The sequence below is a fragment of the Capricornis sumatraensis genome, chromosome 18, assembly GCF_032405125.1.
Source record: "Capricornis sumatraensis isolate serow.1 chromosome 18, serow.2, whole genome shotgun sequence".
NCBI lineage: Eukaryota > Metazoa > Chordata > Mammalia > Artiodactyla > Bovidae > Capricornis > Capricornis sumatraensis.
The window spans coordinates 8,552,687-8,580,291 of NC_091086.1; the positions used below are offsets into that span (position 1 = coordinate 8,552,687).

Below are 27,605 nucleotides of genomic sequence, written 5' to 3' on the forward strand. Positions count from 1 at the left end.
GCGCAGTGACAGGGAAGGTGAAACTGTCGGAGAGGTTTGCTCAATTAGCCTCAATTTGCAGTGGGGAATGTACATCGCACGTTCACACAGAGTGCTTCACTCTGCAAAGACTCTAACGCAGACACTCAGTCTTTAGCAAAGGGGATTATGAAATGCCTTCTTCACTGAATGTTCACTGAGTTTACCATCTCTTTTCTGGGCAGCCTCAATCCAACCACAGGCTGGTAGAGAGTTTAACAAGAAGGAATAGGAGCCCTGCCAACCCACCCCTCATCCCCAAGAGCATTTACTAGCAATTACTTAATTATATTATTTCAGTAGTCTGCTCAGCCATGCAAGTTTGACTGGACCCACATGTATGGGGGTCTTATCAAAAGAATGAGCCAGACTTTAAAGGAATTCAGACTCTGGGAAGGAAAGGCGTTTAATACTAAGATGGAAAAAGTCTGTCCTCATCCCCAGTCCTGCTTCTTCAATCAGGTGACCATGGTCTGGTCACCAGGAAGGGACAGTATGTAGATTAATAGACTGTGAACTTATCTACAAGGCTGCAAGGATGGATGGGCAAGTACCGATGCTGTGTTTTATCTTAGTCTTATTTATGTTTCTAGTAAGATGAAATGGACAGACAGACTGCTGGATTTCATGATCTTAAATGTTGCAGGGAAATTAATTATGGAATCTTTAAGTTCAAGCCCAAACCAGACCCCATCCATCTGCCAAGCAGTCTCAGGCCCCAGGCTGAGAAGCAGGGCGATTTAAGGTACACCCTGGAGTAGCTACAGCTGCAGGATGGTCATACTCACAGGTCCCTTCCACCCTGTGGTGTCCTTACTCTGCTACAGACTCTAAGGCGCACACAGCATGAGATGACAGATCCTAGCTTTGGGATCAAGGGGCTAATCAAAAGTGAAAACGACCCTGCCTACCAGGCGGCCTTGCATTGTGATGCCCTGCCCTCTTCTGTTGTACTCACAAATGCCAATATTTTAGAAAACTGGCAGTTGAGATATGTGATTTTTTTCTGGGTATCTGCTTAGAACCCTCCTCTGTCTCACTGCTCTGCACCACATTTTTATTTCTGTTCTTTGGGATGATAAACCCAGGATGAGCAAGAAGTGCTGAGCATCACTGAGATGTATGGGAGTGCAATGGGGGTTTGCCCTTGGTGGGAATCTAGATTTGAACACTAGGATATATGACAGGAAGCTAGGCAGGTGCTAACTCAGGCCCAGGAAATTCTCAGCCAGCAGGGCACACACTCAGGTGACACTGTGATCAGGCGTCCAGCAGCAGCTAAACCATCCAGAAGTCATTCTGGTTTTGCAGGTCGAGTGGCTGATAGCCTGGGGCCTTTGCTAGGAAGTAGAGGAAGCCTGAGGGCAATGGTTCCCCACCTCGGGGAGGGCAGAGGGCATGGTCCCCAGGAGCTCAGATCCACCAGAAGCACTTCTTCTTCACCTTCTTGGTTTTCCGCCTTAAGTCCTGTTTCTCGGGAACTGGAGGCTCTGCTGGGGACTTTGGTGGGGGAGAGGCCTCCTCAGCTAGCTCCGCTTCCTCCAGGCCCTGTAGAACTTCGTGGAACCTGCCTTCTTGCTGCCGGAAATCATATTCTACACTGAAAAACACGGAGAGGAAGGAAGGAAAGTAAATTCAAGTCAGCACATACTGATTGAATGTCACCAAGTGTCCAACAGACAGAGAGAAGAGCCCAGGCTTTGGGATCAAGTCCCAGATGCTTAGGTGCCTGCTGGCTGTGACCTTGGGGCAACTGTGCAGTCTCTCTGAATCTCCAGTTTCCCACTGATGGAATTGGCATGTGTAATACCTTCCTCTTAGGGATGTTTCTAAGTTTAAATGAAGCACATAACATGGCACCCTAATAGTAGATGGCCAGTTAAAGTTGTTCCAACCTCTCTCTGACATTTATTTAATGCTTCTGATTGTTCATTATGTTTACATACACTTTATCCATAAAACTGCCTCATAATAACAACGTTTAAGTAATACAGAGAAATATGTGATAAAACTAACAACTCAGTTTCCTTACCCATAAAATGGATCTAATAATGGCCCCTGTCTCAAAGGCTTTTTTTGGAATAAATACATATATAGTGAGGGACAGAGAAGCCTGGTGTGCTGCAGTCCATGGGGTCACAAAGAGTTGGGCATGACTTGGTGATTGAACAGCAACGGATCTATGTTAGTTAAGTGAGAGAATATACAGGAAGAACTGAGAGCAGGGCCTGGCAGACAGTAAGCCACCTTGGGGTGTCCAGTGACAAGGTGCTGTTTGGGGACTTTGTTACTCACATGTGACAATGATGATGTGCCTTTTCGGCAGGACTTACTCTGGTCCTGGGTCTCTAGGAGGTGATGTGGGCATAGAGGACCCGCTCAGTGTCTGTCTAGTGACAGCCCCTTTCCAGCCCTTGCTGGGTAGGAGGCTTTGACCCATCTGCTACTTGACAAGCCAGCACGGGGTTTCTCCTCTTCCGGGTGAGACCTTTCCTTCTCCTCCTTGCTAAACAAGGAGAACGCACCATCTCTGCGACTCTGCACTTCCCCCCTCCCACACTCCCACGCTGGCTCCTCATCTCTGGGCCCTCTGAGAGTTCTAGCATGAAACCAGATAACAAACACAGCTACAAGCTTAAGAGCCTTCTCGCAAGCATTCTGGCTCTGGCAGCTCCTCCGCAGGTAAGTCTCCTAGACAGTTAGGGCAGAGGCAGCCCATACACCGTCTGCAGAGGTGTCTACAGGAGTCAGGCTCCGTGGCCCGGCTCTCCCGGCTCTGAGAAGCCTGAGCCAGACTTACAAGACAGGCTGACCATCCCTGATGCCACGGGCCTGATTCCCAGGCCCTCAAAGGCCAGGGGGAGCCTGACCACCAATCCAAGCCAGAGCTTCGGCTCTTCAGCCTCCGACTCTCTCAGCCCCTGAGGACCCTGGTCCCCAGCGGTGTCACGCTTACCTCGCAGACCTGTGTGCAGATGAGACCATGCGGTCTGTACGCTAGTGACTCCGACATGTACACTTAAAGTAACACAAAGAGAAGTGGCGGCCAGGAGATGCCCACTAAAGGGGATATTTAAATATGTCTGCATTAAGGAATAATATGAAGTCAGCACAAGTGTAAGGCTACCCAGGACTCACTGTTAAGTAAAGAAGCAAAGCCAAGAGCCAGATATAGTATATTAATGGTAACAACATTAATGGTGATAATAATAACAGTAGTAGGGGCTTAACAACCACGCTCAGGGACCATCAGGGGTGGGTGTTTGATTATTTCTGTACATTTGATAAGCTTCCTCCAGGTTTTCTCTCTTCAGCTTACATCCTTTCACTTTCTGAGCCTCCCTGGTCTCCTCTATAGGGACATACTCATGGATGTGTGATTTATAGAATGGGCGTGTAACACGGGCTGTGTTTTTCTAAGCAAAGCTCCATGACTGATTAACTGTGAGATCGTGGCAAAGTCATTTCTCATATTCAAGCTGAAGTCTCCTCAACTGAAGCATAAGCATGGTACTACTCATGGGATCCCAGTGATGTATAAACAATAGAATGCATATACAACACTCAGTTCAGAGATGATACCAACAAACATCAAATGATATTCAGCTAGTCATTCAACAAACATTTATTGAGTATCTCTCATGCACCAGGCCCTCGGTTAGGTACCAGAAGTGAAGTATTAAACAGACAGACAGACAGGCATTATCCCTGGCCTCTTCACACTGGTAACTAGTGACTCTGTGTCCTTAGTAAATGCTAGCCAATATCAAGAGCTATTCAGTTCAGTTGAGTTCAGTTGCTCAGTCGTGTCTGACTCTTTGCTACCCCATGAATCGCAGCACGCCAGGCCTCCCTGTCCATCACCAACTCCCGGAGTCTACCCCAATCCATGTCCATTAGAGATCTTCTAAGCAAAGCTCAGAATTTTGCCAGATCAGTGAAGAGAAGTATCCACAGAGACACACAAAAGCTCCCACTTCCAGGATGTGCTGTCCAGGATGCAGCCCTGTTGCCCCTGAAGCTGGGGTGGGCTTCTGTCGCCACTCCCCACAGCTCCCTCTCCCCAGTTGAAATTTAAGGAGATGGGTTCAGAGGCTGGGGAAGCATTGTCTCTGGCAACCTCATGTTGCTTTAAGGAAGGAATCCAAAACAATTAATTGAAATCCCTGATTCTCACCCTCTCTTGTATTAATTCACGTACAGAGAACATCCACATTCAGTTCTCCTGACTCCTGAAACAACCCTGCCTCTTTCCACAAAGCAGAAAATTACCTTCATTCTAGCACATGGGGTAGAGCCAAAGAAAGTAGGCACCCTCTGCTCATTCTAGGAATTTCCTCAGCTTTTAGAGATAGGAAATGCCATCCACCCATCATCTTAACATGCATCATCCATCCATCTGTGCGTCAAACCGTTCCTCTATCCATCCAGTCAGCCAGCCATCTAACCATCCATTTATTCAACCATCCATTCATCCATGCAGTCATCTATTCATTCATTTAGCCAGCCATCCAATCATCCACCCATCCATTCTTCCATCTATCCATGCATTCAACCATCCATCCTGTTTTAGGCCTGACACTGCTCAGTTATAGGGACACAACAATGAGATAGAGAGATGTTGGCTGTAGCTTCCCAGTGTATGATACAGGTGATTAAACTAACAATTGCTTTAAAAACTGTCTTGTATATATCTCAACAACCCCTACTCTCCAGCTCTTCATCCATATATCTCTACCAAATTATATGAACATACAAACCAGCTTCCTTCTTCTCCTTATATGTGACATTTCTCTGACTTCTTAATTCAAGCCACAAACAGCCAAAACAAAGCACCCGAGTGTGTCAAGACTCATAGCAGTGTCCTAGTACTGATTAGGAAAAAACAATGCTCTGGGTATGTTCAAATGTGTATAAAACTGGCAGGCCTGGAGACAGAAGAGCCAGGAGACAGAATGTGAAGTCTATCTCAGCTCACAAGGTAAAGCACAGCACACTGGAGAGCTCAGAGAAAGGGCTCTTGTGTGGAATATTCCTGGGTTTGAACGGAGGCAGTGCCACTTACTGGCTAGGTGACCTTGGGCAAATTGCTTTTCTTTCTAAGACCCAAATGAAAATAGAGGTTCTGAAGCGACCTTACCAGGTAGCTGTACAGAGGGGGACAATAACAGGGGGAGTGTCCTCATGTAGAATGGGGTCTCTGCCCACTCCACCAAGTCTTTTGTCTTCCTGTCTCAGGGAGTGAATGCCTCACCTCCTCACTCGTGCCTCTGGCCCTCCAGTAATTGTATACCTTGCCAGAAACATCAGTCTTCACCTGCTCCCCTCTACCCCGCCATGTACGTTCAGGGAAGAATCCACTCTTTATATTTCTATGGAAACACTACAGGGTTCCATTATAATCACTGGGACTTAGGGAGCTCCGCAGATGCCCCCACTAGTCATGACAATTTAAAGGGGATTGAAAGTGACTTTCAAGGCCAGGCAAATAACAGAGTATAGAGAAACCTGTGTCCTTTGGAAAGAAATTGATTAGTGTTTTTTAGGCCAAAGTAATTTATTAACATAAAGGAAAATTGTCACTTTTCTTCTTACCCATCCTTTTGACAAACTACTGTTTAGTTTAGAAGGGAGGAGAAGGAATATATTTTATTTCGGTCACAGCTGCCTTATAAATGGGCAGGGCAGTACCCTCTCTCATCTGTCTTTCGTTTTGAGGCTGGGTAGAGAAGAGGAGATCCCCCTCAACTTCCCACTTGGCTAACCCACACCATATTCAACAACCTCTTCAAAGAGGGATTAAAACGCCAGCTTGAGAGAATTCAAGCAAACTTTTAGCAGAGAGTTGTTTGCAGATTCTAGGGAATGACTGCCTGCCTTGGGTTTGATATCAAGATAGAATACCAATGACTTTTCCAACCGTCCCCCCTTTCTCTCCCTACCTTCCCACCCTTATATCTTCTCCATCCACAGGAAGTGCTGGGTGCTTAGTTTGCAGAGAACTCTGACTCACAGTGGTGGGGGGCAAGGCGTGGGTAGCAGATAGTAGTCAAGAAATTGTTACAATACAGGACTCAGGCCCAGAACCATTGAGATAGTTTGGAGCCTTCAAAGTCTGTAAGGTTAGTTCTCTGAAGATGCATGGAATGCCTGACTCCTGTTCAGGGGTGCCCAGTTCACTGTCTGGGGAGTCTTAGAGCCATTCCCAGACAAGAGGTCTGTGCATGGTGCCACTTTGCATTTAGAAAGTGAGATGTCTGTAAACCAAGAATGCAAGCAAGCTTGACGTTTTCCCTCTTGAGGGCACCTCGCTAATCTAGCTGACAGATCAATGCTTCAGCCATCATGCTAGGTGGAAAGCTGGAGAATGTTTTTCTAGGTAATTGAAAGTAGCAAGAGGCCTAAGTCATGGCTTGTCTGGAAGAAGAACTAGTGAGAAGCAAAGAGTAGATAAATGTGTAAATGCATAAAGCGAACAAGAGTCAGATTCTGGATATAGCATCTTGGCTGGCCAAAGGAAGTTGGGTGAGACCCAAGAAGAAAAAAGTTTAGATAGAAATAAACAATAGAAACCTCTTATTTTATATAGCACTTTCAAACTGCAAACACACCAGGTCTGCATTTTCATTTTATCTTCATGACAGCTCAGGAATCTAGGAATGTTGTTTTCACTGTGTGAGCTGGTGAAGGGAGTCACACCATGAGTTACGTTCAGAATCTCAGCTTGCTTTCCTGACCCCTAGTCCTCTCTCCTAAATAGGGATCAGGTGTTTTAGCCCATGGCCTAGCTGTTACCAGGGTCTGCTCTAAGAAGAAAATGATGTAACTAGAGAGTATAACTAGAAAACCCCAATCACAGAAAGCTAATCAAACTGATCACAGCCTTGTCTAACTTAATGAAACTATGAGCCATGCCTTGTAGGGCCACCCAACACAGATGGGTCGTGGTGGAGAGTTCTGACAAAACGTGGTCCACTAAAGAAGGGAATGGCAAACCACTTCAGAATTCTTGCCTTGATAACTCCATGAACAGTATGAAAAGGCCAAAAGATAGGACACTGAAAGATGAGCTCCCCAGGGCAGTAGATGTTCAATATGCTACTGGAGATCAGTGGAGAAATAACTCCAGAAAGACTGAAGAGACAGAGCCAAAGCGAAAACAGCACCCAGTTGTGGATGTGACTGGTGATGGAAGTAAAGTCTGATGCTGTAAAGAGCAATACTGCATAGGAACCTGGAATGTTAGGTTCATGAATGAAGGTAAATTGGTAGTCAAACAGGAGATGGCAAGAGTGAACACTGACATTTTAAGAATCAGTAAACTAAAATGGACTAGAATGGGCGAATTTAACTCAGATGACCATTATATCTACTAATGTGGGCAAGTAGCCATCATAGTCAACCAAAAAGTCCAAAATTCAGTACTTGGGTAAATCTCAAAAATGGTAGAATGATCTCTGCTCATTTCCAAGGCAAACCATTCAATATCACAGTAATCCAAGTCTATGCCCCAACCAGTAATGCTGAAGAAGCTGAAGTTGAACAGTTCTATGAAGACCTACAAGACTTTCTAGAACTAACACCCCAAAAGATGTCCTTTTCATCATAGGGGACTGGAAGGCAAAAGTAGGAAGTCAAGAGATACCTGGAGTATAGGCAAATTTGGCCTTGGAGTACAAAATGAAGCAGGGCAAAGGCTAACAGAGTTTTGACCAGAGAATGCCCTGGTCAGAGCAAACACCCTCTTCCAATAACACGAGAGAAGACTCTACACATGGACATCACCAGATGGTCAACACCGAAATCACATTGATTACGTTCTTTGCAGCCAAAGATGGAGAAGCTCTATACAGTCAGCAAAATCAAGAGTGGCAACAGACTGTGGCTCAGATCATGAGCTCCTTCTTGCCAAATTCAGACTTAAATTGAAAAAAGTAGAGAAAACCACTAGACCATTCAGGTGTGACCTAAATCAAATTCCTTATGATTATACAGTGGAAGTGACAAACAGATTCAAGGGACTAGATCTGATAGACAGAGTGCCTGAAGAACTATGGATGGAGGTTTGTGACATTGTACAGGAGGCAGCGATCAAGACCATCTCCAAGAAAAAGAAATGCAAAAAGGCAAAATGGTTGTCTGGGGAGAGAAAAGAAGACAAGCTAAAGGCAAAGGAGAAAAGGAAAGATATAAGCATCTGAATGCAGAGTTCCAAAGAATAGCAAGGAGAGATAAGAAAGCCTTCCTCAGCGATCAATGCAAAGAAATAGAGGAAAACAACAGAATGGGAAAGACTAGAGATCTCTTCAAGAAAATGAGAGATACCAAGGGAACATTTCATGCAAAGAAGGACACATAAAGGACAGAAACGGTATGGACCTAACAGAAGCAGAAGACATTAAGAAGAGGTGGCAAGAATACACAGAAGAACTATACAAAAAAGATCTTCATGACCCAGATAATCACGATGGTGTGATCACTCACCTAGAGTCATTCATCCTGGAATGCAAGGTCACATAGGCCTTAGGAAGCACCGCTGCGAACAAAGCTAGTGGAGGCATAGGAATTCCAGTTGATATTTCAAATCCTAAAAGATGATGCTATGAAAGTGCTACACTCAGTATGCCAGCAAATTTGGAAAACTCAGCAGTGCCCACAGAACTGAAAAAGGTCAGTTTTCATTCCAATTCCAAAGAGGGGCAATGACAAAGAATGTTCAAACTATTCACAATTGCACTCATCTCACACACTAGTAAAGTAACGCTCAAAATTCTCCAAGCCAGGCTTCAACAGTACATGAGTCATGAACTTCCAGATGTTCAAACTGGTTTTAGAAAAGGCAGAGGAACCAGAGATCAAATTGCCAACATCTCTTGGATCATAGAAAAAGCAAGAGAATTACAGAAAAACATCTACTTCACCTTTATTGACTATGCCAAGCCTTTGACTCTAGATTACGACAAACTGTGGAAAATTCTTGCTACAGTAAGGTGGTTTGGAATTTCCTGAGAAATCTATATGCAGGTCAAGAAGCAACAGTTAGAACTGGACATAGAACAACAGACTGGTTCCAAATTGGGAAAGGAGTATGTCAAGGCTGTATATTGTCACCCTGCTAATTTAGCTCATATGCAGAGTACGTCATGTGAAATGCTGGATGAAGCACAAGCTAGAATCAAAATTGCCAGGAGAAATATCAGTAACATCAGATATGCAGATCATACCATCCTTATGACAGAAAGTGAAGGGGAACTAAGAGCCTCTTGATGAAAGTGAAAGAGGAGAATGAAAAAGCCGGCTTAAAACTCAACATTCAAAAAACAAAGATCATGGCATCTGGTCCCATCACTTCATGACAAATAAATGGGGAAACAATGGAAGCAGTGAGAGACTTCATTTTGGGGGCTCCAAAAGCACTGCAGATGGTGATTGCAGCCATGAAATTAAAAGACACTTGCTCCTTGGAAGAAAAGCTATGACCAACCTAGACAGCATATTAAAAAGCAGAGATGTTACTTTACCAACAAAGGCCTGTCTAGTCAAAGCTATGGTTTTTCCAGTAGTCATGTATGGATGTGAGAGTTGTACTATAATGAAAGCTGAGTGCTGAAGAATTGATGCTTTTGAACTGTGGTGTTGGAGAAGACTCTTGAGAGTCCCTTGGACTGCAAGGAGATGCAACCAGTCCATCCTAAAGGAAATCAGTCCTGAATATCTTTTGGAAGGACTGATGCTGAAGCTGAAACTCCAGTAGTTTGGCCACCTGATGCAAAGAACTGACTCATTGGAAAAGACCCTGATGCTGGGAAAGATTGAAGGCAGGAGGAGAAGGGGACAACAGAGGATGAGATGGTTGGATGGTATCATCAACTCAATGGACATGAGTTTGAGTAGGCTCTGGGAGTTGGTGATGGACAGGGAAGCCTGGTGTGTACAGTCCATGGGGTCGCAAGGAGTCAGACACAGCTGAGCACCTGAACTGGACCTTGGTCGTGTTAGGTGAGGACACATGGTAATTTAAATGAAGAAGAGGTTGGAGAAAAAGGAGAAGAAGGAGGACTATCTTTTATGGAATGAACTCTATTCCATACATCATACTACAAATTTAGCAATTCTCATGCCTCATGTGATTCTCACAGACCCATGAGATAAACATTATCTTCATGTTACAGATGAGGAAACTGAGGCAAGAGGAGGTTAAATACTCTGCCAGTGACACATACTAGTAAGTGACAGAGCAAGGATTTGAGCCTACTGTCCGGCTCCAAAGCTTGTACACTAAGCTACAGAGCACTGACAGAGCAGTAGTGTTCAGTGTGTATGGGATCCTGGTTACCAGATGGGTGTGGGACGGGATGGTGACCCCGGCCCAGTGCACCTCAATGGCCTCACATCTCCCTGTGGAACAAGACTCGGTGTGGGCTGGGCCACTGGAGGACCCTCATGACCCAGGTGACCAGCCCACCCTGCCACAGTATTTCGCGACTGCAGGGATGTCCTGACAGGGAGGCTGTGTCCTCGGAGAAGACAGTCACCCCAAGGAGGCTGCGGACTCAAGGCAGCATCTGGGCTCTGCAGGGCTGGGTCTGATTGTAGGCTGCTGAGTTCTGCAGTGGCCCTTTGCTCATCCTTCTCAGCAGGTGGGTCTTGCTCCTTTATCAGGAGACATGGAGAAGGAAATGGCAGCCCACTCCAGTGTTCTTGCCTGGAGAATCCCAGGGACGGCGGAGCCTGGTGGGCTGCCATCTATGGGGTCGCACAGAGTCGGACACGACTGAAGTGACTTGGCAGCATGGTGATGAACCGTAAGTCCAGATGCTGTAAGCAAGTTGGCTGAGAAACTAACGATCCGTGGCGTCTCCCTGAAGACAAAACTGCTTGCCAGTCTCTCTCTACCTCTTCATCTCTGTTGGAGTGCTTCTGTGGCCCCTCTCACCACAGAACCCAGGCGCACCACAGATTTATTGACCTCCTGCAGCTTTGTTTTTAAGAGAATTAGCTGTAAGAATCAATGGGTTCAGCGAGGGTGGTTGGGTTTCTGTCCACTTGGATAAATCACAGCACTTTGGAAAGTGTCTCTGTGGATGAATCACAGTCCGGGAAAGCAGAAACTTTAGTTAGTTTTTTTTTTTTTTTTTTTTAATTTTCCCCAGCCTGAAAGGAATATTGTTTCTAAAACTTCCTCCTAATGACCAGTGTGCTCATTATTTATAGGATACAATTTTCAGCTTCACAGATCACAGCCATTTCAAGCCAGCAAGCACGCCCCTTCTCCTTGGGCATCTGTGCTGACAAGTCCCCGGAGAATCGCAGGTTCTCTTCTTGGTGCATATATAAGCAGGGCCACACTGCAGAAATCTCCCTGCTGATCACCATCTGTGGGAGAGGTCTGCACTCTGGGTGCTGTGGCTCTGTGTTAGGGATGTCTTCACAATAAGTCCTCAGAAAGAGAAGGCCACCTCAGAGAACTGTAATACAAATATTCACTGATGGTGCACGGTCAGAAGGTAAGAGGGGACAGGATAGGAATGCCTTCTGAAAAAGGGACTGGTTTAAGCCCTAGCTCTGGTGGATCCTGGACAAATGACACGGCCTGCCCAAGTCTCCATTTCCTCATCCATAAAATGGGAATAGTAACCAGACCCATATTTAAGGGTTCTTGGGAGTCTGAAAAGTGATGATACATGTACACTGTTTAGTAAAATGCCTGGCACAGTGCCTGGATCAACAAATAGTAATGATTGTAGCATTAACTTGACAGAGAAATAAAGATTGGGTCATTCTGTGGTCAACTGTGGCCCGCACGCCAGCAGCCATCCATTTGTAATTCCTGTGAAATTCTCAGCATGCTTGATGTTATATTTATGGCTTGTTTCAGCCAGTTAGCTATTAACGCATTAAAATAGGTTTCATTTTTATTCCAGATAAATTGCTGATGCTATAAATCCTCTTCTTTCCCCTTCTGTTCGAGGGAGAAGAAGAAAGGGGTAAAACATACCGAGAGAAATGGGAGCTAATGGCAGATGTCTGGGAGGCCAAGCTGTCAAGGCTCAGAGAAGTTTCCACAACATCCCTCAAACGAGACAGCTTGAGCTGTGTTTGGTGGCAGTTGTTTGAAGGGTGCTGTAAGGTGTTGCCGTTAACATTCACGTTCCTGCATTTGAATTGAACACTGATCAGTCCATACTGCAATGACACGACAGCAGCAAAGGCATCTGTGATTACTAGGAGGAGCACACATGACTCTGCTGTGTGCTCTGTGATTGCTTTTCACTGCAGACTTCACTGCTGGCCAGACAGAGAACTGTGGCTGGAAGACAAGGCTCTCACAGTTCCCCTGGCTTCATGCTGGGAGAGCATCTTAAACAAATTCACAGACCTAGGTGTATTGCATTTCTAGTGAAATGCTGTTTTCTCTGGTTAGGTGATAGCTTTAAGTGGCAGGCAAGGCCAAGGCCCAGTGGCCAAACTTCTTAACCATCAAAAGAAACTCAAGAAGGTTCTCCGCACCTCTGACTGCACAACCCCAGGTGCCTCATGTAGCCCTCCGGAGCCTCTTTCCTTAGCTGGATGAAGGTTTGGCTGGCCTTTCTCCTACAGGGCACACACACAGCTGTATGGCTTTGCCCTGTTTTCCAGAGAGACTCATTATGATAAGTTCTGAATGTCAGAGCAGTGAGGGGGCGCAAGAACTGAGATGCTGGTCGCCAGGGACAAAGGGAGGTGCTGGCGGCAAGTCTCCTTTTGTATCTCCCTAACTTCTTCTGCCTAGCTTGGAGGATCATAGCAGTGGAGGAATCGGTAATGATTTAAAGAAAAAAAAAGGCAGCCTATGGTCTATAGAGTTTGAGGAAATGAGAGGATGCTTCACGCACATGCCCGGGGTCAGGTGCCTGCATGACTACCCCTCCCTGAAGTGGGGTGGGTGGCACAGGACGGCACTCTGCATGCCCACCCTGGCAGGCGTTTGTAATTGGTCCTCCAGGACATCCCAGAGGGCAGTTCCTAGCATCTGAGCTCCTGGCCTGGGAGCAGAATTGGGCTCTAATTGGTCTGCACCTTATTTGGAGGAGGAAAGTAATCAGGGATTACCATTCTCTTCCTGCTCTCAGATGAGGTCTGAGGAGCTGGGAGGTGTGGGAGGAAGGAGAGACTACAAGTGAACCCCCTAAATAATGCAAGATGAGAGCCTGGCCCCGACGTGGACCGGCAGAAGCTTGTTTTCTCACTGCAAACAGGAGGCGTCATGAGACACGCCTACTCTGTGAACAAGCCCCTCTCCTTTCCCATTTCCTCCACCCTCACCTGTGCCCTTTAGTTAGGTCTGTCCATGACCACTAACCCTGCAACTGAAGCCAAGCAGAAAGTTAAAGCGTCTCTCCAATGATGCATTTAAAACAAAAGCTAGTTTCTGGACTAGTTTATCAGCAAGAGCTTTCTATGTCACAAACGTTTCTAGTAAATCGACTGCCACCACCTCCTTTCAAGACTGTGACTTTACCTAGCTGAATGTTTCTTGAACTTCTTCGGGATCAGACTTTCCCGGGAGGCTGGCTGTACCTACAGATTCCCATCCTCCTCCCCACCTCTCTGAGCCAGCAGGATTGGGGCTTGAAGGCCAGCAACAAGTATTCCCAGGTACTTGAGACGGCTGCAGATGGCCTGCTATCCTCTTTGAGAACAGCATTTGTGTCTTGTATCATAAACACAAACCCTTGGCCGAGGAGAACTCAGCCATACAACATCCCACTGAGCCCTCAGGCAGGCCTGGCCTCTGAAGGCAGTGTGCCATGGAATCTGACCAACAGGCAGAAAGGACTAAGTTCCAGTCGTGACATTGTTAGTTTCAGAATAGTTGTCCAAGTGCCTCTCTCACTCTCAGTCTCCATTGTCTAACATGAATAACATGCAAGTCCCTGAACCTCAGTTACCTCACCTGTAAAATGGGAGTATTTTTCTCTATCTCATCTGGTGGTTGGGATCAGATATGAAAACAGAAGCATTTACAATGACCAGTAATTGGTGCACGTGTGCATGCTAAGTCACTTCAGTCGTGTCTGACATTTTGCAACCCTGTGGACTGTAGCCCACCAGGCTCCTCTGTCCTTGGGATTCTCCAGGCAAGAATACTGGAGTGGGTTGCCATGCCCTCCTCCGGGAAATCTTCCTGAGCCAGGGCTCAAACCCACATCTCTTATGTCTTCTGCTTTGGCAGGCAGATTCTTTACCACTAGTGGCACTGGCAAGCCCCAGTAATTGGCAGCTCTCATTTCTTTTCCCTAATTTTCATCCCAACAGATCCTTGTCTTCCCTTAGCTGTCAGAGTTGTAAAAATCATCAAAGTCAAATAAACCAACCTCCAATTAGATGTGAGTAGTTTATGAATTAGGAGGATTTAATCCAGGTGCATTAGTTTCCTACTGCTGCTGAAATGAGTTACCACAAGTTTAGTGGGTTTCAGTTCAGTTCAGTCGCTCAGGCGTGTCCGACTCTTTGCAACCCCATGAATCGCAGCATGCCAGGCCTCCCTGTCCATCACCAACTCCCAGAGTTCACTCAGACTCACGTCCATCGACACGGTGAGGCCATCCAGCCATCTCATCCTCTGTCGTCCCCTTCTCCTCCTGCCCCGAATCCCTCCCAGCATCAGGGTCTTATCCAATGAGTCAACTCTTCACATGAGGTGGCCAAAGTATTAAAAAAACACAAATTTTACTCTTAGAGAGCCAGAGGTCAAAAGTCCTCCAGAACTGTAAACGAAGGTGTCACCAGAACTGTGTTCCTTCTGGCATTTGCAGGAGAGAAGGCGTCCCTTGCCTTTCCCAGCCTGCGGAGGCTGCCGCCTTCTTTAACGTGTGACCACGTCACTCCTCCCTCTGCTTCTGTTGTCTCATCTCCTTCCCTGAGTCTCCCTCTCCTGCCCTCGTCTCTCCCTTGTAAGGGTCCATATGATTGCATCAGGCTCACCTGGACCCTCCAGGCTACTCATCCTGTCCTCTAAGACCCTTAATCACACCTGCACTGTCCCTTTTACCAGGTGAGGGGACGTATTCACAGGGTCCAGGAATTAGAATGTGGACATCTCATGTGGACATCACTCTATCTACTACACCGGGTTTTGATGTTTTACTAAGAGAACCTGCAGACCTAGTGCCTTAGTTCCCTGCAGGGAGACGGGATGGCCTAGATGGAGTGTTCAGTTTTCCACAAATCAGACTTTGCTTTCCTACCATAGTTGGTACACAAGCACTGGGCAAGAGTGTTGGAAGTCCGTGATCAACAAGGATCTCAGTGTCTTGTGAATTGCAACAAGTTCTCTGAGTCATCACTGGAAGACTTGATTAAGCTCCATCTTGTAGTGTTCCAGGTATTTGAAAATTGGAAACCCATGTACCACATTCATTCATTGTTTGATTCAGTTCCAAGAGATCTACTGAAGACCTGCTGCACAGAAGCCTTCCTTCCCTAACAAAATTACTCGATTAATTAAGACCTTCTCTTTCCCCACCCAAGGGTAAGGACACACACAAGTTGTCACGCTGATTTGACTTTGGTTGTTGTTTAGGCACTCAGTCGTGTCCAACTCTTTGTGACCCCATGGACAGTGGCCCTCCAAGCTCCCCTGTCCATGGGATTCTCCAGGCAAGAATACAGGAGTGGGTTGCCATGCCCTCCCTGCAGGGGATCTTCCTGACCCAGGGATTGAACGTGAGGCTCTCACATCTCCTGCATCGGCAGGCAGATTCTTTACCACTAGTGCCACCTGGGAAGCCCGCCTTGACTTCAGGACCATCTAAATAGCTGTCTCAGGCCTGCCACTGCTTTTCACCCTCCACCCCACCCCAGTCAGTATGGCTATTCCCTTCTTTGAGGGTTCTACTGATCACTGACTGTGTATTAGACACTGGCCATGACTTTGAGATACTGGTCTTCTGCTGAAGGACAGAAGCTCATAAACACTGTGTTGCAGTGTCATAAGAGAAATGGCATAGAAGTGGAGGGTGCTTGCTGAGGGGCTCCTTCTTGGGAAGGAGTGGAATGTACATTGTGAACTTGATAATTTGAGGTACATTTGAGATATCAAGATGGAAAGCTTCGTAGGGAGTTTATACATATATATATATATATTTGTATACATATATATATAAAGAGAGAGCACTCATAGAAGCTAGAGGAAGGTGATGTCACTGATACTAAAATCCGTGAGTGCCGCTGAAGCCATGCACAGAGGCTGAGGATGAGAAGAGGAGACCGTCTGTCCAGGAAGACCCCTGAACAAACGAGAGCTCTTCTGTCACCTTCTCCTCTCTAGCACCTTTCACATCTTAGGTGGCCAGTCTCTCCCTTCGTCCGTTCAGAATGGTTTAGTTTGCTGCTTGCTCTTGATTTCCATTTCCTAAGAAACACACCTGGATGATAGGAGAAATTTTTTCTTTCGGAGCAAAACTTCCAGTTCTTTTCCCCTAAAACATTTGAGGCATTTTAACTTAAACCAGGTAGACATTTTCCTGGGAGCTACATCCATAAAATAAATGCATGATTGGTGTAGTCAAAGACCTCCAAAGAGGCTCCGTGATTATTTTTTGAGTGACTGTGAAGATGAAGTGCAGGGAGATATGGCTGGAGGAGAAAAAGCTGGGCTGAGAGCAGGAGGAGGGATGTGGTTTGGACAGAGCTCATGACTTTGAGAGGAGAAAAGGAAGAGGATTCCTTAGGGCACTGTTTTCCCAATTGTAAACGCTATTTATCACCTGCAAGGTTTTGGTGAAACTCCCCACAGCACTTGCACAATTATGTACTTAATTTTTTCTCTTTAAATCAATTCACTTTTTATACTAAAAAACATGTATACAAAGCAGGCAATATATCTTTTGAAAATGGAGACCTGCATAACAGTGAATATATAGGAGGATTAGTTTTGAAAGTTAAAAGCTTCCATAAAGAATTAGAAATGATTACATTTTGGTTGGGAACTGTTGCTTGCCCATGGCTATGAACTTGAAACATGCTCACTGTTAGCAAAGAACTGTGATAAGTAAGCGTTAGAAAGGTTTTGAAGGCATTCTAGCACCAAACTCAGATTTTTCCCTCTAGGTAAATCAGAAGAATTGAAATCAATTTGAAAAGAGAACAACCTTCTCACTAAGTAATTCCATGCTATTTAATTTTGAGTACCACAGGAGGCATTCAGAAACCCTCTCAGTAACTTGTCCTAGGAGTAGTGCTAAGGAGAGGTCAGGGGTGTTTGGGAACTAAACAGCCTGGAACCAGCTTGAGTCATAGAGCCAATTCCCGCCCCCTTCCCTTGGGTCCCACAGCAGTCAGAGCTCCAAGGAGTTTATTCTTCCTGGTGTACGGAAGGTCCTGAGAGGCATGCATGACATCTCTGGACATCCATTTTGGTGTTCTTCTCCTTGGGAAGGGAGAATCTACCACAGTTCACCTTAGAAAGAGGAAAGCCAATGAGGCTTTGAGGAGCAGTGGGCAGAAGACGCCTTTTGAAGCTGGGAGAATGATTCGGATGGAACCCTTGACCCCACTTGTCTTGATAGAAGCAAGTAATATAGCCATAGCCTTCAGCTGATGAAGCCACTTAGAAAACCTTATGGATTGCTAACTTAGTTACAGCATCTCCAGGGAAGAAGACCCTGCAGGCAGTCCATGATGCGCTCATGTGCTTTATGTGCAGTGACATGCACTGGGCGTCCATCCGTCATCAGAGAGAGAGCCTGCAGCTGCGCAGGGCCTGAGGATGACTGTTTCACATCACTTATTTACTAGTTTGCAAGATCTGACTGTCCAGGACACAACACAGGGTTTGAAGTCATTTGAAATGTTAAAAAAGAAAAAAAAAAATGACAACTCTCATCTTCCCTCTGTTACTATGATGGGCATGTTGTACTGATCTCTTTGCTTTCATCAGACTAATTGCCCGTTCCTTCACAATGGCTTAGACACAACGATATAGAAACTGTCTGGGAGAGCAGTCTGGCTTTGAATGGTAATGAGGGGTAGATACATGCAGTGGCTGCTCTTCTTGGAAAACTGGAAAGGGATGTGTAGATGAAGGTTTGCCAACCCATTCAGGGGTGAATTTAGACTGCTTGGGACATTTGAAGTACGTACTAGAAAAATGTAAATATTCTCATACTGGTTGGAAGGTTATAGTTTAGGCAAATATTACCACTTTTAATTCAACCTAGAACACCAGAATGTCAGAACTGAAAGGGACCATCAGGACCATCTAATCAAAGGCCTTCATTTTTCAGATAAGAAAACTCAGAGGTCAGAAAGGATTTGCCCAAGGCCAGGGCATGAAACTCACAGAAGATGGGGAAATGATTGTTTGTCCCTTTAACTTACAGAAGCGCAATATAAAGTCATTTTAAGATAATAGGAAATATATCACTTGGCAGCTGGGAAAAAGAGACTTTTCAAACTTTAAATGAGAATGGCATTGAAACATGTATAATATCATATATGAAACAAATCGCCAGTCCAGGTTTGATGCATGATACTGGATGCTTGGGGCTGGTGCACTGAGACAACCCAGAGGGATGGTACGGAGAGGGAGGAGGGTGGGGGGTTCAGGATGGGGAACATGTGTATACCTGTGGCAGATTCATGTTGATGTGTGGCAAAACCAATACAATATTATAAAGTAATTAACCTCCAATTAAAATAAATAAATTTATATTAAAAAAGAAAATTATTTTTAAAAATGTCTGTATATATTTTTGGTTTAGGAGGAAAAGATTTTGTCCTCCCTGAATCTAGACATTTAATGAGTTTTGTCCTCCTGGTGATAGGAAATTTGCTTAAAAAAGGGGATATTAAGAAAAAAGAAGGAACAAAGGTAAGCAATTGATGAGACTCCTTAATTATTGTTTCCAATGCCCAAGCCTTTTCCAGAGCTCCCTTTTAAGAGGAGATATTTCACACTAAGGTAAAGAGCATATTTTTGTGAGCAATCCTGAGCTCCTGGTATTTGATGAAAACACTTTGTGGTCCTGTGACTTTTAGATTTAAAGAATTGATGGTTCAGTGAGAAAATGTCCAAGACCTCACCTGAAGTAGGAGCCCCTGACTTCCTGGTGCCCATCCCTTGCTAGGGTGAAATCTCAGGATGCTACTGGAGAGAGGGAGACATTAAAAACAAACAAACAAACACAGGCAACCCAGTCGGGCTTCAGTTTGCTCAGACCCTAGCTGCCTTTCTCATCAAGAGAGAAAAGTAATAGAGAAAATCACACTATACCCTTTTGTCACACAGAATTAGAAGCCATCACCTGAAATGACTGCTTTTGACCACTTTTCCACTGTGCCACTGAAAGTAGACCACCAGCTAAATGGGCATTGATCAATCCAGTAATAACAGGAATTAGCGCCCAGATTTGTACAGAAGTTTACTGTTATAACCTGGAGAAGGCAATGGCACCCCACTCCGGTACTCCTGCCTGGAAAATCCCATGGACGGAGGAGCCTGGTAGGCTACAGTCCATGGGGTCGCAAAGAGTCAGGCACGACTGAGCGACTTCACTTTCACTTTACTGTTATAAAAGGCATTCACGAGTATCTTCTCATTTATTCCTTACGGCAGCTCTCAAGAGGAATAATTGCTTCACTCTGCAGATGAGGAAACTGAGCCACACATGTTAGCAGGTGTAGTTCTGGGGATCCTGACTCCTGGTTGAGGCCTCCTACCACTGTTTCTAGGAGCCCTACTCATGTTTCTAGACGCTTCCCTTCTATTTCTTCTAAAAGCTCACTCTAATGCCGCAACCTTACCTCTTGCTGGAAAGAAGCAACGTACTTAGAACTGAACATACAGTGCTTATCACAGTTCTTGACATCCTGTCATTGCTTGGCATGTGGTAGTTGCTGTGGAGGGGTCGGATGTGCGGTACAACAATCAGGATCATAAATAGGGCTTGGTATCAGAAAGATACAGATCTGAGTCCTGAGTCTCTGAATATTTGATTTGAGATCCCCTTCAGCTCTCTGAAAATGCTATATGTGAGTGGGGCCAAATGACTAAACTTCCCTGAGGGCATGAACACCTACTTTAAGAGGTGTACTGTGGAATGAGATACACAGGGACATGCAGAGCTTAGCAAGGTGCCTGTGCTTAGTATTCAGGAAGGGGGAGGGTGATGATCTCAAAAGGATTTGCTCCTTATTGTGAGGAAACAAAACAATGCCCCCTTTGAAACCAGATGTTAACATTTCGTAGTCAAACAACCTTGTGTTCTTTCTTTGTCTTATGTATCCAAAGGCCTTCTGCCTTTGCCCCCTCTCTTGACTTTTGCATCTAAGAGAGATTTCAAGAGTGTTCTGTGGACCCCGCAACTTGTGTACTCTACAGAGCAGGTCTCCCTTGGGGCCAGGTACCTGTATATGATGCATGCCGTGTTCTGGCAGGTGCTGCAGTTGTTGAGATCTTGGCCGGTTCGATAAAAGTTGCGCCTGCAAAACAGAGCATTTGCTAGATAAATCTATGGGCAAACGCCCCGTGGGATGCACACACTCTACAGACTCATTTCCTGCAGCACAGCATTGTCCTTCTCATGATTTCCAAAGTCTGAAGGTTCATGATCATTGCAAACAAAGAAACAAGAAATCTATATTAATAGGATCTCACGTTTCTAGAATGCTGTATAGATGTTTAAACACTTTGAGATCTGGATTTTCTTAATGCTGACAATAATCCTCTGAGATGGGTCGGTTATTCTTACCCCCACATGGTAAATGGGGAAACTGAGGGACTCTGCAAGTCAGTAGAGGGAGATGGTTAAAACTCCTGATCCCTTTAGGTTAGTACATTTCTCCCTGTCTCGTCACAGGGCTTCTCTCTTGTAAGGCAGTGTTGACTCTGATTCCTAGCAGCAAATGCCAATTAATTAATTCTTCTTTTTCCTACCCTTTTGTTGATTAGCTTTCACCATTCCTTTTTCTCAGTCTTTAGGGAGCACTGTTTCAAGGAAGGAGCATCCCACACCTAAACAAATAACTGCCTTCCTGTCCTCAGACGGATGCTGAGTCACCCAGGAAAGCATTTGAAGCTTCTTTCTCTTTGTGGAATTATGATCTCATTTCAGTCCCTACTTAGCTGGTGCATGATGGACTGGCTCAAGCCTTCAAAGTGGTCGGTGGAGGGGAAGGTCAACAGCAAGCTCAGTGGCTACCTCAAGTCCTCTGTGACAAACACACACAAAGCTAAAATACTGTGCAAATATAGTAACTCCCTACAGGGATAGGGTTGGGGCAGAACCTGCGTACTATCATTCTCCCCTCTCGTTTATTGACTGGGCCCACATCTTAATAAAAAGTAACTTTGGACCCTGCTGCTTCATTGTCCCCTTTCTCCAACCTGTTGTCATTTGGAAATAAAAACCAATCATCGTGGAAACACACTGAAGCCTACAACCCAGTGAAACCCGGTCCAAACAAAGGAAGACCATTGCGTATAATTTGGGGGAATGATAGCATTTCAAACATTTTGGAGACATTTTACTAACGGAAGGCAAGGGTCTCTCTCTGCCCCTATCCTCCCAAATGACTTTACCCTGCCCCCGCTCCCCCAAATCCACCTTACCCTTCTGTGAGAGCTCGAGCTTTCTCCAAGTCTTGAATTACATTCAAAAGGACTTTAATCTTCTCTTGGTTTGAGTGCAGAGACTCCTCCACAGATTGCAGCCTGCCCTGGAGGTCGCAGAGCTCGCCCTGTGCCAGGTGAATTGGGTTAATCCCGCCAGTCACCCTCTGCTGCTTGGTCTCCTGGTTGAGGAGAGAGGAGGGGAGGTGACCGCTTCCTGGACAGTTCTGAAGCTCTGGGATGTCTGACTTGATGGGGTTCTTTGCCGTCTGCTCCTGGCACACAGGGGCAGATCCTGACTCACTGTTCGTTTCGAGTGACTGCAGATCCTGGTAATTGTTACTCAATGAAGAACAGTCTGAAGCGCCCCCTGGTTGGGCTGGCTGACTCTGGGAGCCAGGTGGAGGGGAGCTGTGAGTCCGTGGATGTGAAGGAGCACACCTTTCCTTTGACCTAGATGACAGTGGGCCAAGATCTTTGTCATCGGAGTTATCTTTGGGCAAAAGCAATTCGGGTTGCGGGTTCCCTGTGCCAGGTGTGTGATTGGCTCTACTGGGGGCATTTAAGCAGGAGGGGATACTTTCTGAATCTGGTGGCAGCTGTCTTCTTCCATCACCTGGACGCCTGTCAACCAAAGGGGGTATGGAGTTGCTAATCTCGGCAGACCGGTCTGGGCTCAAAGTGGACTCCCTTCCTGCCCAGGTAGGACTGTGGTAAATATCATCTGGGACCTGAATGGCAGCTGTTACTTTCTCCAAGGCTCTCCATGTCCCAGCTTCAAAGCATAGGCTCACAGGCCCATTGCTTTGCACCTTGGACATTCTAGGGAGAAACGGGTGGGACACCTTGACCCTTCGAGGCCCATCCTCAAGATGCTGAGCCAGCCGTAAGTAGGCAAGTTCAGAGGACACAATGTCCTGCTCAGAGAGATTGCCATTCACCTGGATGGCACTTTGGGATGCTGTCGGCATTTCTACCAGGGACTTGCTGGCTGTGAGTCTCTTTCTTTTGAAAACCGGGAAATGCTTCCTGAGACTGGGGGATGTTTGGATTGCGATGTTCCGAAAGCCCCCTGCCTTCTGGGACCTGGGAAAGGAGAGCGAGTAGGTGGGGAGGTGATGATGCCTGGAGGCCTGAGTCTTGCCCATTACAGCCGGGTCCTCGGACGTCTGGACATCCACCTCAGCTAGACCAGGTGGAGCCTTACTGGTGCCATCCTCCTTGAATCGGACCTGCTGAGATTTGCTCCTGCGGTGGTGAGGTTGCTTCACCAGCTCCACAGACTCTAGACTGTTACGTTTCAGAAGCACAGGCCTCACTTTCATGCTTTGCTGGGCCATTGAGCCTCAGTTGAAAGGATTAGGACCATACACTTCTCCTGGGCACATTTCCTTAGGTCTTTGGAGCAGCGTCTAATGACAGCATCTCAGACACAGAGATCTGCCTCTGAATACGGGCAGCTCTGTTGGCCATTCCCAGCCAGTAGGTTTTACTTAGAGGGGAGAGGGCTCTCCATAAGGCTTCCCCTGCAGTTAAAATATTATTCCATCTCAGTGGTAATTACCACTTAGATAAACAAAGAGTTAGGCTAATTATTAAACCTCTGATCTACCATGAGAGCTGGTGGGCTGTTTATCAGAGGAGGTTGGCTGGCAGTTCTGATCCTGGAAGAAGCTTGCGGTCTTGAACAAAAAGACAACAAAAGTCCCATTTAGAGGAGAGCGCCAGACTCCCAATGTGTGAATTCCAAAAGAAACCTGCTACGTCTGGAACATACGGTTTCCTTTCCAGGAGCATCAGTTCCCAGTGTAAAACTACAGGAACCTTAAACACATCTTCTTCCCATCACATGTAAACAGGTGGAGAAATAAAGGACCCGGGGCTTGGCTTCTTTCCTGGTACATGATGCTCCTAATGGAACATCCCCATTTATGTCAATCAGAGGTTCCTCCTTTGAGGCCATTGTTTTCTTTCATGCTGTCTCCCTTCTCTTCAGTGAGCGAAACTTATCTTCCTAAATAGCCTCACAGAACCCAGTGGGGTGTGACGTGGACATCCAGGGGGCATTCAGAGGACAGAGTCCCTGTTGTGGCGTCTTGGCTGAAGTTCACATGTCGGAAAAGTGAGCCACATTAGCAGCCTCTGGGTATTTGAGCCCAAAACTTTGTTCACTTGGGGTTGGGGTCAGAGACCTGGCAGTCTTTATCAGCACGCAAGAGAATCTGGAAAGGAAGCGACAACAGTTGCAGCTGAGAACTCAGCTCCTGTGGGCCTGGGTTTCTCTCCCAACTCCAGTCTCCCAGCTGAGGGCTTCTGAGTGGGTGGTCTAGAGTAAGTCAACTTGCTGCCTTTGTGTCTGTTCCCCTAGTGAGCCAGGCACCTGTGGCTGCCAGGCCTTGAAGCAAAATGCCTGTCTGCCTGGATTATCTCCTCCTTTCATTCCCAGGCACTCACCCAGCCAACTCCTATTCATCCATGAAACCCCAGCTTAAATGTCTTTCAAATGACTCCTCCCTCACACATACCTCTGGTGCTAAATCATATCAGGACCTCCCTTAGATTCAATATCTTTGTATCACATTCTTTAAAACACAAATTTTATTATCCCTAAATAATCATTTGTCTATGTATTTATTTAATGTTCATCTCCCCCACTACCCTGTAAGCTCCAGGGTGTCAGGAGCTGAAGCCTTTTTTTTTTTTTTTTTTAACCGCTAGATGTTTCTAGCCCTCCTTCAGGCTCACTGTGAGTGCTTAACGAGTATTTACTCTGAGAGGATGGCTGAATACAGCTGAGAAGAGCCTAGGAATGGGGATGGGGATCCTAGGGGATTCTGCTAGGCAATCAGATAGTGACTTCTCTCTGCTAGGACTGAAACACTTGCTAGAGAACAAGATTTTCACCCAGGTTTTTCATTTTTAATTGCTTTCTAGGAGATAAATGTGCATAAAATTCTCCATGGAAAGTGTACCTTGTAATAATAACAGTTACCATTTATTTTTACTGTGCTGTGGGTTTTACTTGCATTTCATTACAACCCTTGTTTATCAAGTACTCACTAATGCACCGGCTGCTATTCTAAGCACTTTCAAAGCCATAGCTCATTCATTCCCTACCCTACAGAGGTGGATATTCTTATAATGCCCATTTCACAGTTTGAATATGCTGGGGCCCAAGGACACACAGCTTGTGACAGAGCCAAAGTCTGAACTTAAATATTCTGGCACCAGAGTCTGTGCTCTTAAACTCTGTCTCTGCTGCTTTCCCAATACTGCATTATCTCATTAATCCTTGGAACAAAACTGTGAGGTTTTATGATCCACTGTGGACTGATGAGGAAACTGAGGCTCAGAGATATTAAGTACCCAGTGAAGGAGCTGAGAGATGAACCCAGGAGTCTGTGATTCCAAAGTCTGGGTTCTTACCCATAAAGTGATGATTTTGTCCTCTTGGGATCTTCCTGGTATTCAGGGTAGTGATTTGAATACAGAGTTTGAAGACCTGTGCAGGCCTTCGAGATGCAGGGGACTGTGCCCTGGCCTGTCCAGGGCAAGTGAATCTGTTTGCTTCAAGTATGAGGTGAAATGAGGCAAGTGTGAAGCCTTTGTGTGTTGAACAAAGGATTTTAAAAGACTATAAGAGTGATAAAATAGTCCATCCATATTTGGGTGTCTTCGAGGGACTATTCTGTCTGTGGCACTCAGCCTTATCATAAAGATCAAAACCTCTGGCTTCTCTAAGCGTGGGTGCTTTGCTCCCAAGATGTTCCCCACTTGCTGCTGGAGGCACCCATTTTGTGGGTGCAGCTTAAGCCTTGATTCTCAGTGTTCTGCTCTTCCCAGGAATTACCAGATGATGCCGATAGCAATTTTGGCTTTCCCAGATCCCAGCTACCTTAAGAGGGCCAGCTAACCTAGTGAGGCTGGTGCAGATGGTGGCAGGTCCTGAAATAGGAAAGGGTTCATCTAATGCTAACAAATTGTTGACCTGTAATGAGGTTCTAGAATGACTCCTCACATTCTGGGCTCCAATCCTTGTCCCTTCCTGGCTGAAGGGTTTGGGACAGTATTTACTCTCTCCTAGCCTCATGGTTTTCATCTGTAATACGGAGATGACATAGAGCATAGACACTGCATTTATGTGGGTCTGATGGGAGAAGTAATGAGCCCGTGCATGCAAAGTCCTCATTACAGAGCTCAGGTCACAGATCACTTAGGCTACGAATTTCTGAAGCTGGTTTTCATAAGCGCTAATATCTACTGAACTTTGGCTATGTGCCAGGCATTGTCATAGGTGTCCATTTATTTTTGTCCTTAATAATTTTCATGACAGTCTTAGAGGCAGGCACTGTCAGTCATGCCTTTTGTAAATGAGGAAACTGAGGCACAGAAGGTTAAGTAATTTGTCCCAAGTCGTTTACCCTGTGAACCCAAGCACTGACCCTGGAGCGTCAGCTCCTAACCACTGGGATTTCCTGCCTTCTCCAGAACTAGGAAAAGACTAATCTTGTTAGGCTGTCAGGCAGGTCTCAAAGTCCTTTCACATTTTCCTTCTGAAAGTCAGCCACTATTCTGGTTTTCACCTTGCTTTTCCTCTAGGAAATGTGTGCATCCCTGACATGTTTTATTTTAATCTTTAAAAACAGATTTCTATTTTTAAAGCATTACAGGTTCATTGCAAAAAAAATCAAATAGTGCAGATAAAGAAAGGAAGGAAAAAAATCGCCTGATATCTCACTATCAGAAAGAGCCACTGTGCACCAGTGGTTTAGTGAGGTGCATTCTAGGCACTTTCTGTGTGACATTCGCAGTCATAGCAGGCACGTTGTATACATGCAGATTTATAGGAAGCCTTTTTTTTTTTTTCAGTAAACAACATGGAGAAATTTCCACATTATGGCACATAGATTTGCACCATCATTTAAGTAGGCTAATAGCACTCTGTTGTGTAGTTATAGCATGATCTATTCAAATAATATCCTTTTGTGGATATTTAGGCTGTTTCTAAATATTTGATATTATTAATAATCCTATAAATAACATTTTTCTCTCTGTGAACTTTGGAGCACTTGTCTAATTATTTTCTTGGAATAAATTTGTGAAAGAAGAGTTCGTGGATTAAAGGCATTTTACATTTCATTGATATTACCTCTTTTCTTTCCAGAAAGTTCTACCAATGGGCAGCCCTGCTATTGGCTGCATGAGAAAGCCTTTTCACCAGAGCCTCATTGTCACTGTTTGGTCAGTTTCTGATGATGTTTTTCATCATTACTAATAAAATGGGAGAGAAATTGTATCTCATTCTCACTATGGTGCTTATTCAAGATTGGGCATTTTCTATGTGCTTATTTGTTTTATACTACATTTTGTACAGGTAAACAATGAAAAACTGAAAGGGACAATGTGAGCAATTAAGCTTTCACAAGAGTGAAAACTCTTGTGTCCTAGACATGACCTAGGAAGCTTAGCAAATACAAACATTTCCACCTTTAAAAAACTGCATATTTACATTGGAGAAGGAAATGGCAACCACTGCGATATTCTTGCCTGGGAAATCCCACGGACAGAGAGGCCTGGCAGGCTACAGTCCATGGGGTTGTGCAGAGTTGGACATGACTAAGCGACTTAGCCTCTTTTGCCCACCACGCGCACCATGACCTCTGCACAGATGTGTCCCAAGGAGGAGAGCTGGCTAAAGGGAAAGGCCTTCCGTAGCCCTCAGGTCTCAGGCTCCTGGCTCGCCCTTAATTGACAGGGAGTTGCCTGGGCCTTGGCAGTTAGGGCTTACTGGATATCCTGGCCAAGGTCCAGAATTGTTCCCTAAGGTGTCTGGGGGTCATTGCAGATCTTTTCAGTGCTTCATTCTCTCTTCTCTTCATTATTGACTTCCTGACACAGACCATGTCAGATGTTCCTCATGAAATTGGTGTCAGTAAGTACAGAGACACTTAGTCCTATCTCCGTAGACCTTCAATTCTAGACTTTGTCTGAA

At 45.5% G+C, this 27,605-nt stretch overlaps 2 protein-coding genes across 2 annotated transcripts in view; one reads left to right on the forward strand and one right to left on the reverse strand.

Moving 5' to 3' along the window:
• The window catches only part of DOCK2 (dedicator of cytokinesis 2), a 444,911-nt gene that overhangs the window by 206,224 nt on the left and 211,082 nt on the right, over positions 1-27,605 (forward strand). The gene's annotated exons all lie outside the window — the stretch shown is intronic.
• Positions 1,432-22,953, reverse strand: INSYN2B (inhibitory synaptic factor family member 2B). The gene is made up of 3 exons (XM_068990625.1): positions 21,614-22,953; positions 20,410-20,484; positions 1,432-1,618 (listed from the first exon to the last, which is right to left on the reverse strand). Exons 1-3 carry the CDS (start codon positions 22,951-22,953, stop codon positions 1,432-1,434), a joined length of 1,602 nt encoding a protein of 533 aa, XP_068846726.1.

Excerpts from the sequence above, each read along its gene's own strand:
- INSYN2B (XM_068990625.1), bottom strand. The coding sequence starts at position 22,953 with ATGGCCCAGCAAAGCATGAAAGTGAGGCCTGTGCTTCTGAAACGTAAC. Across the intron at positions 20,485-21,613 it reads GCTCGAGCTCTCACAGAAGG|GCGCAACTTTTATCGAACCG; the intron begins GTAAGGTGGATT and ends TCTGTTTTGCAG. Across the intron at positions 1,619-20,409 it reads ACGGCATGCATCATATACAG|TGTAGAATATGATTTCCGGC; the intron begins GTACCTGGCCCC and ends CGTGTTTTTCAG.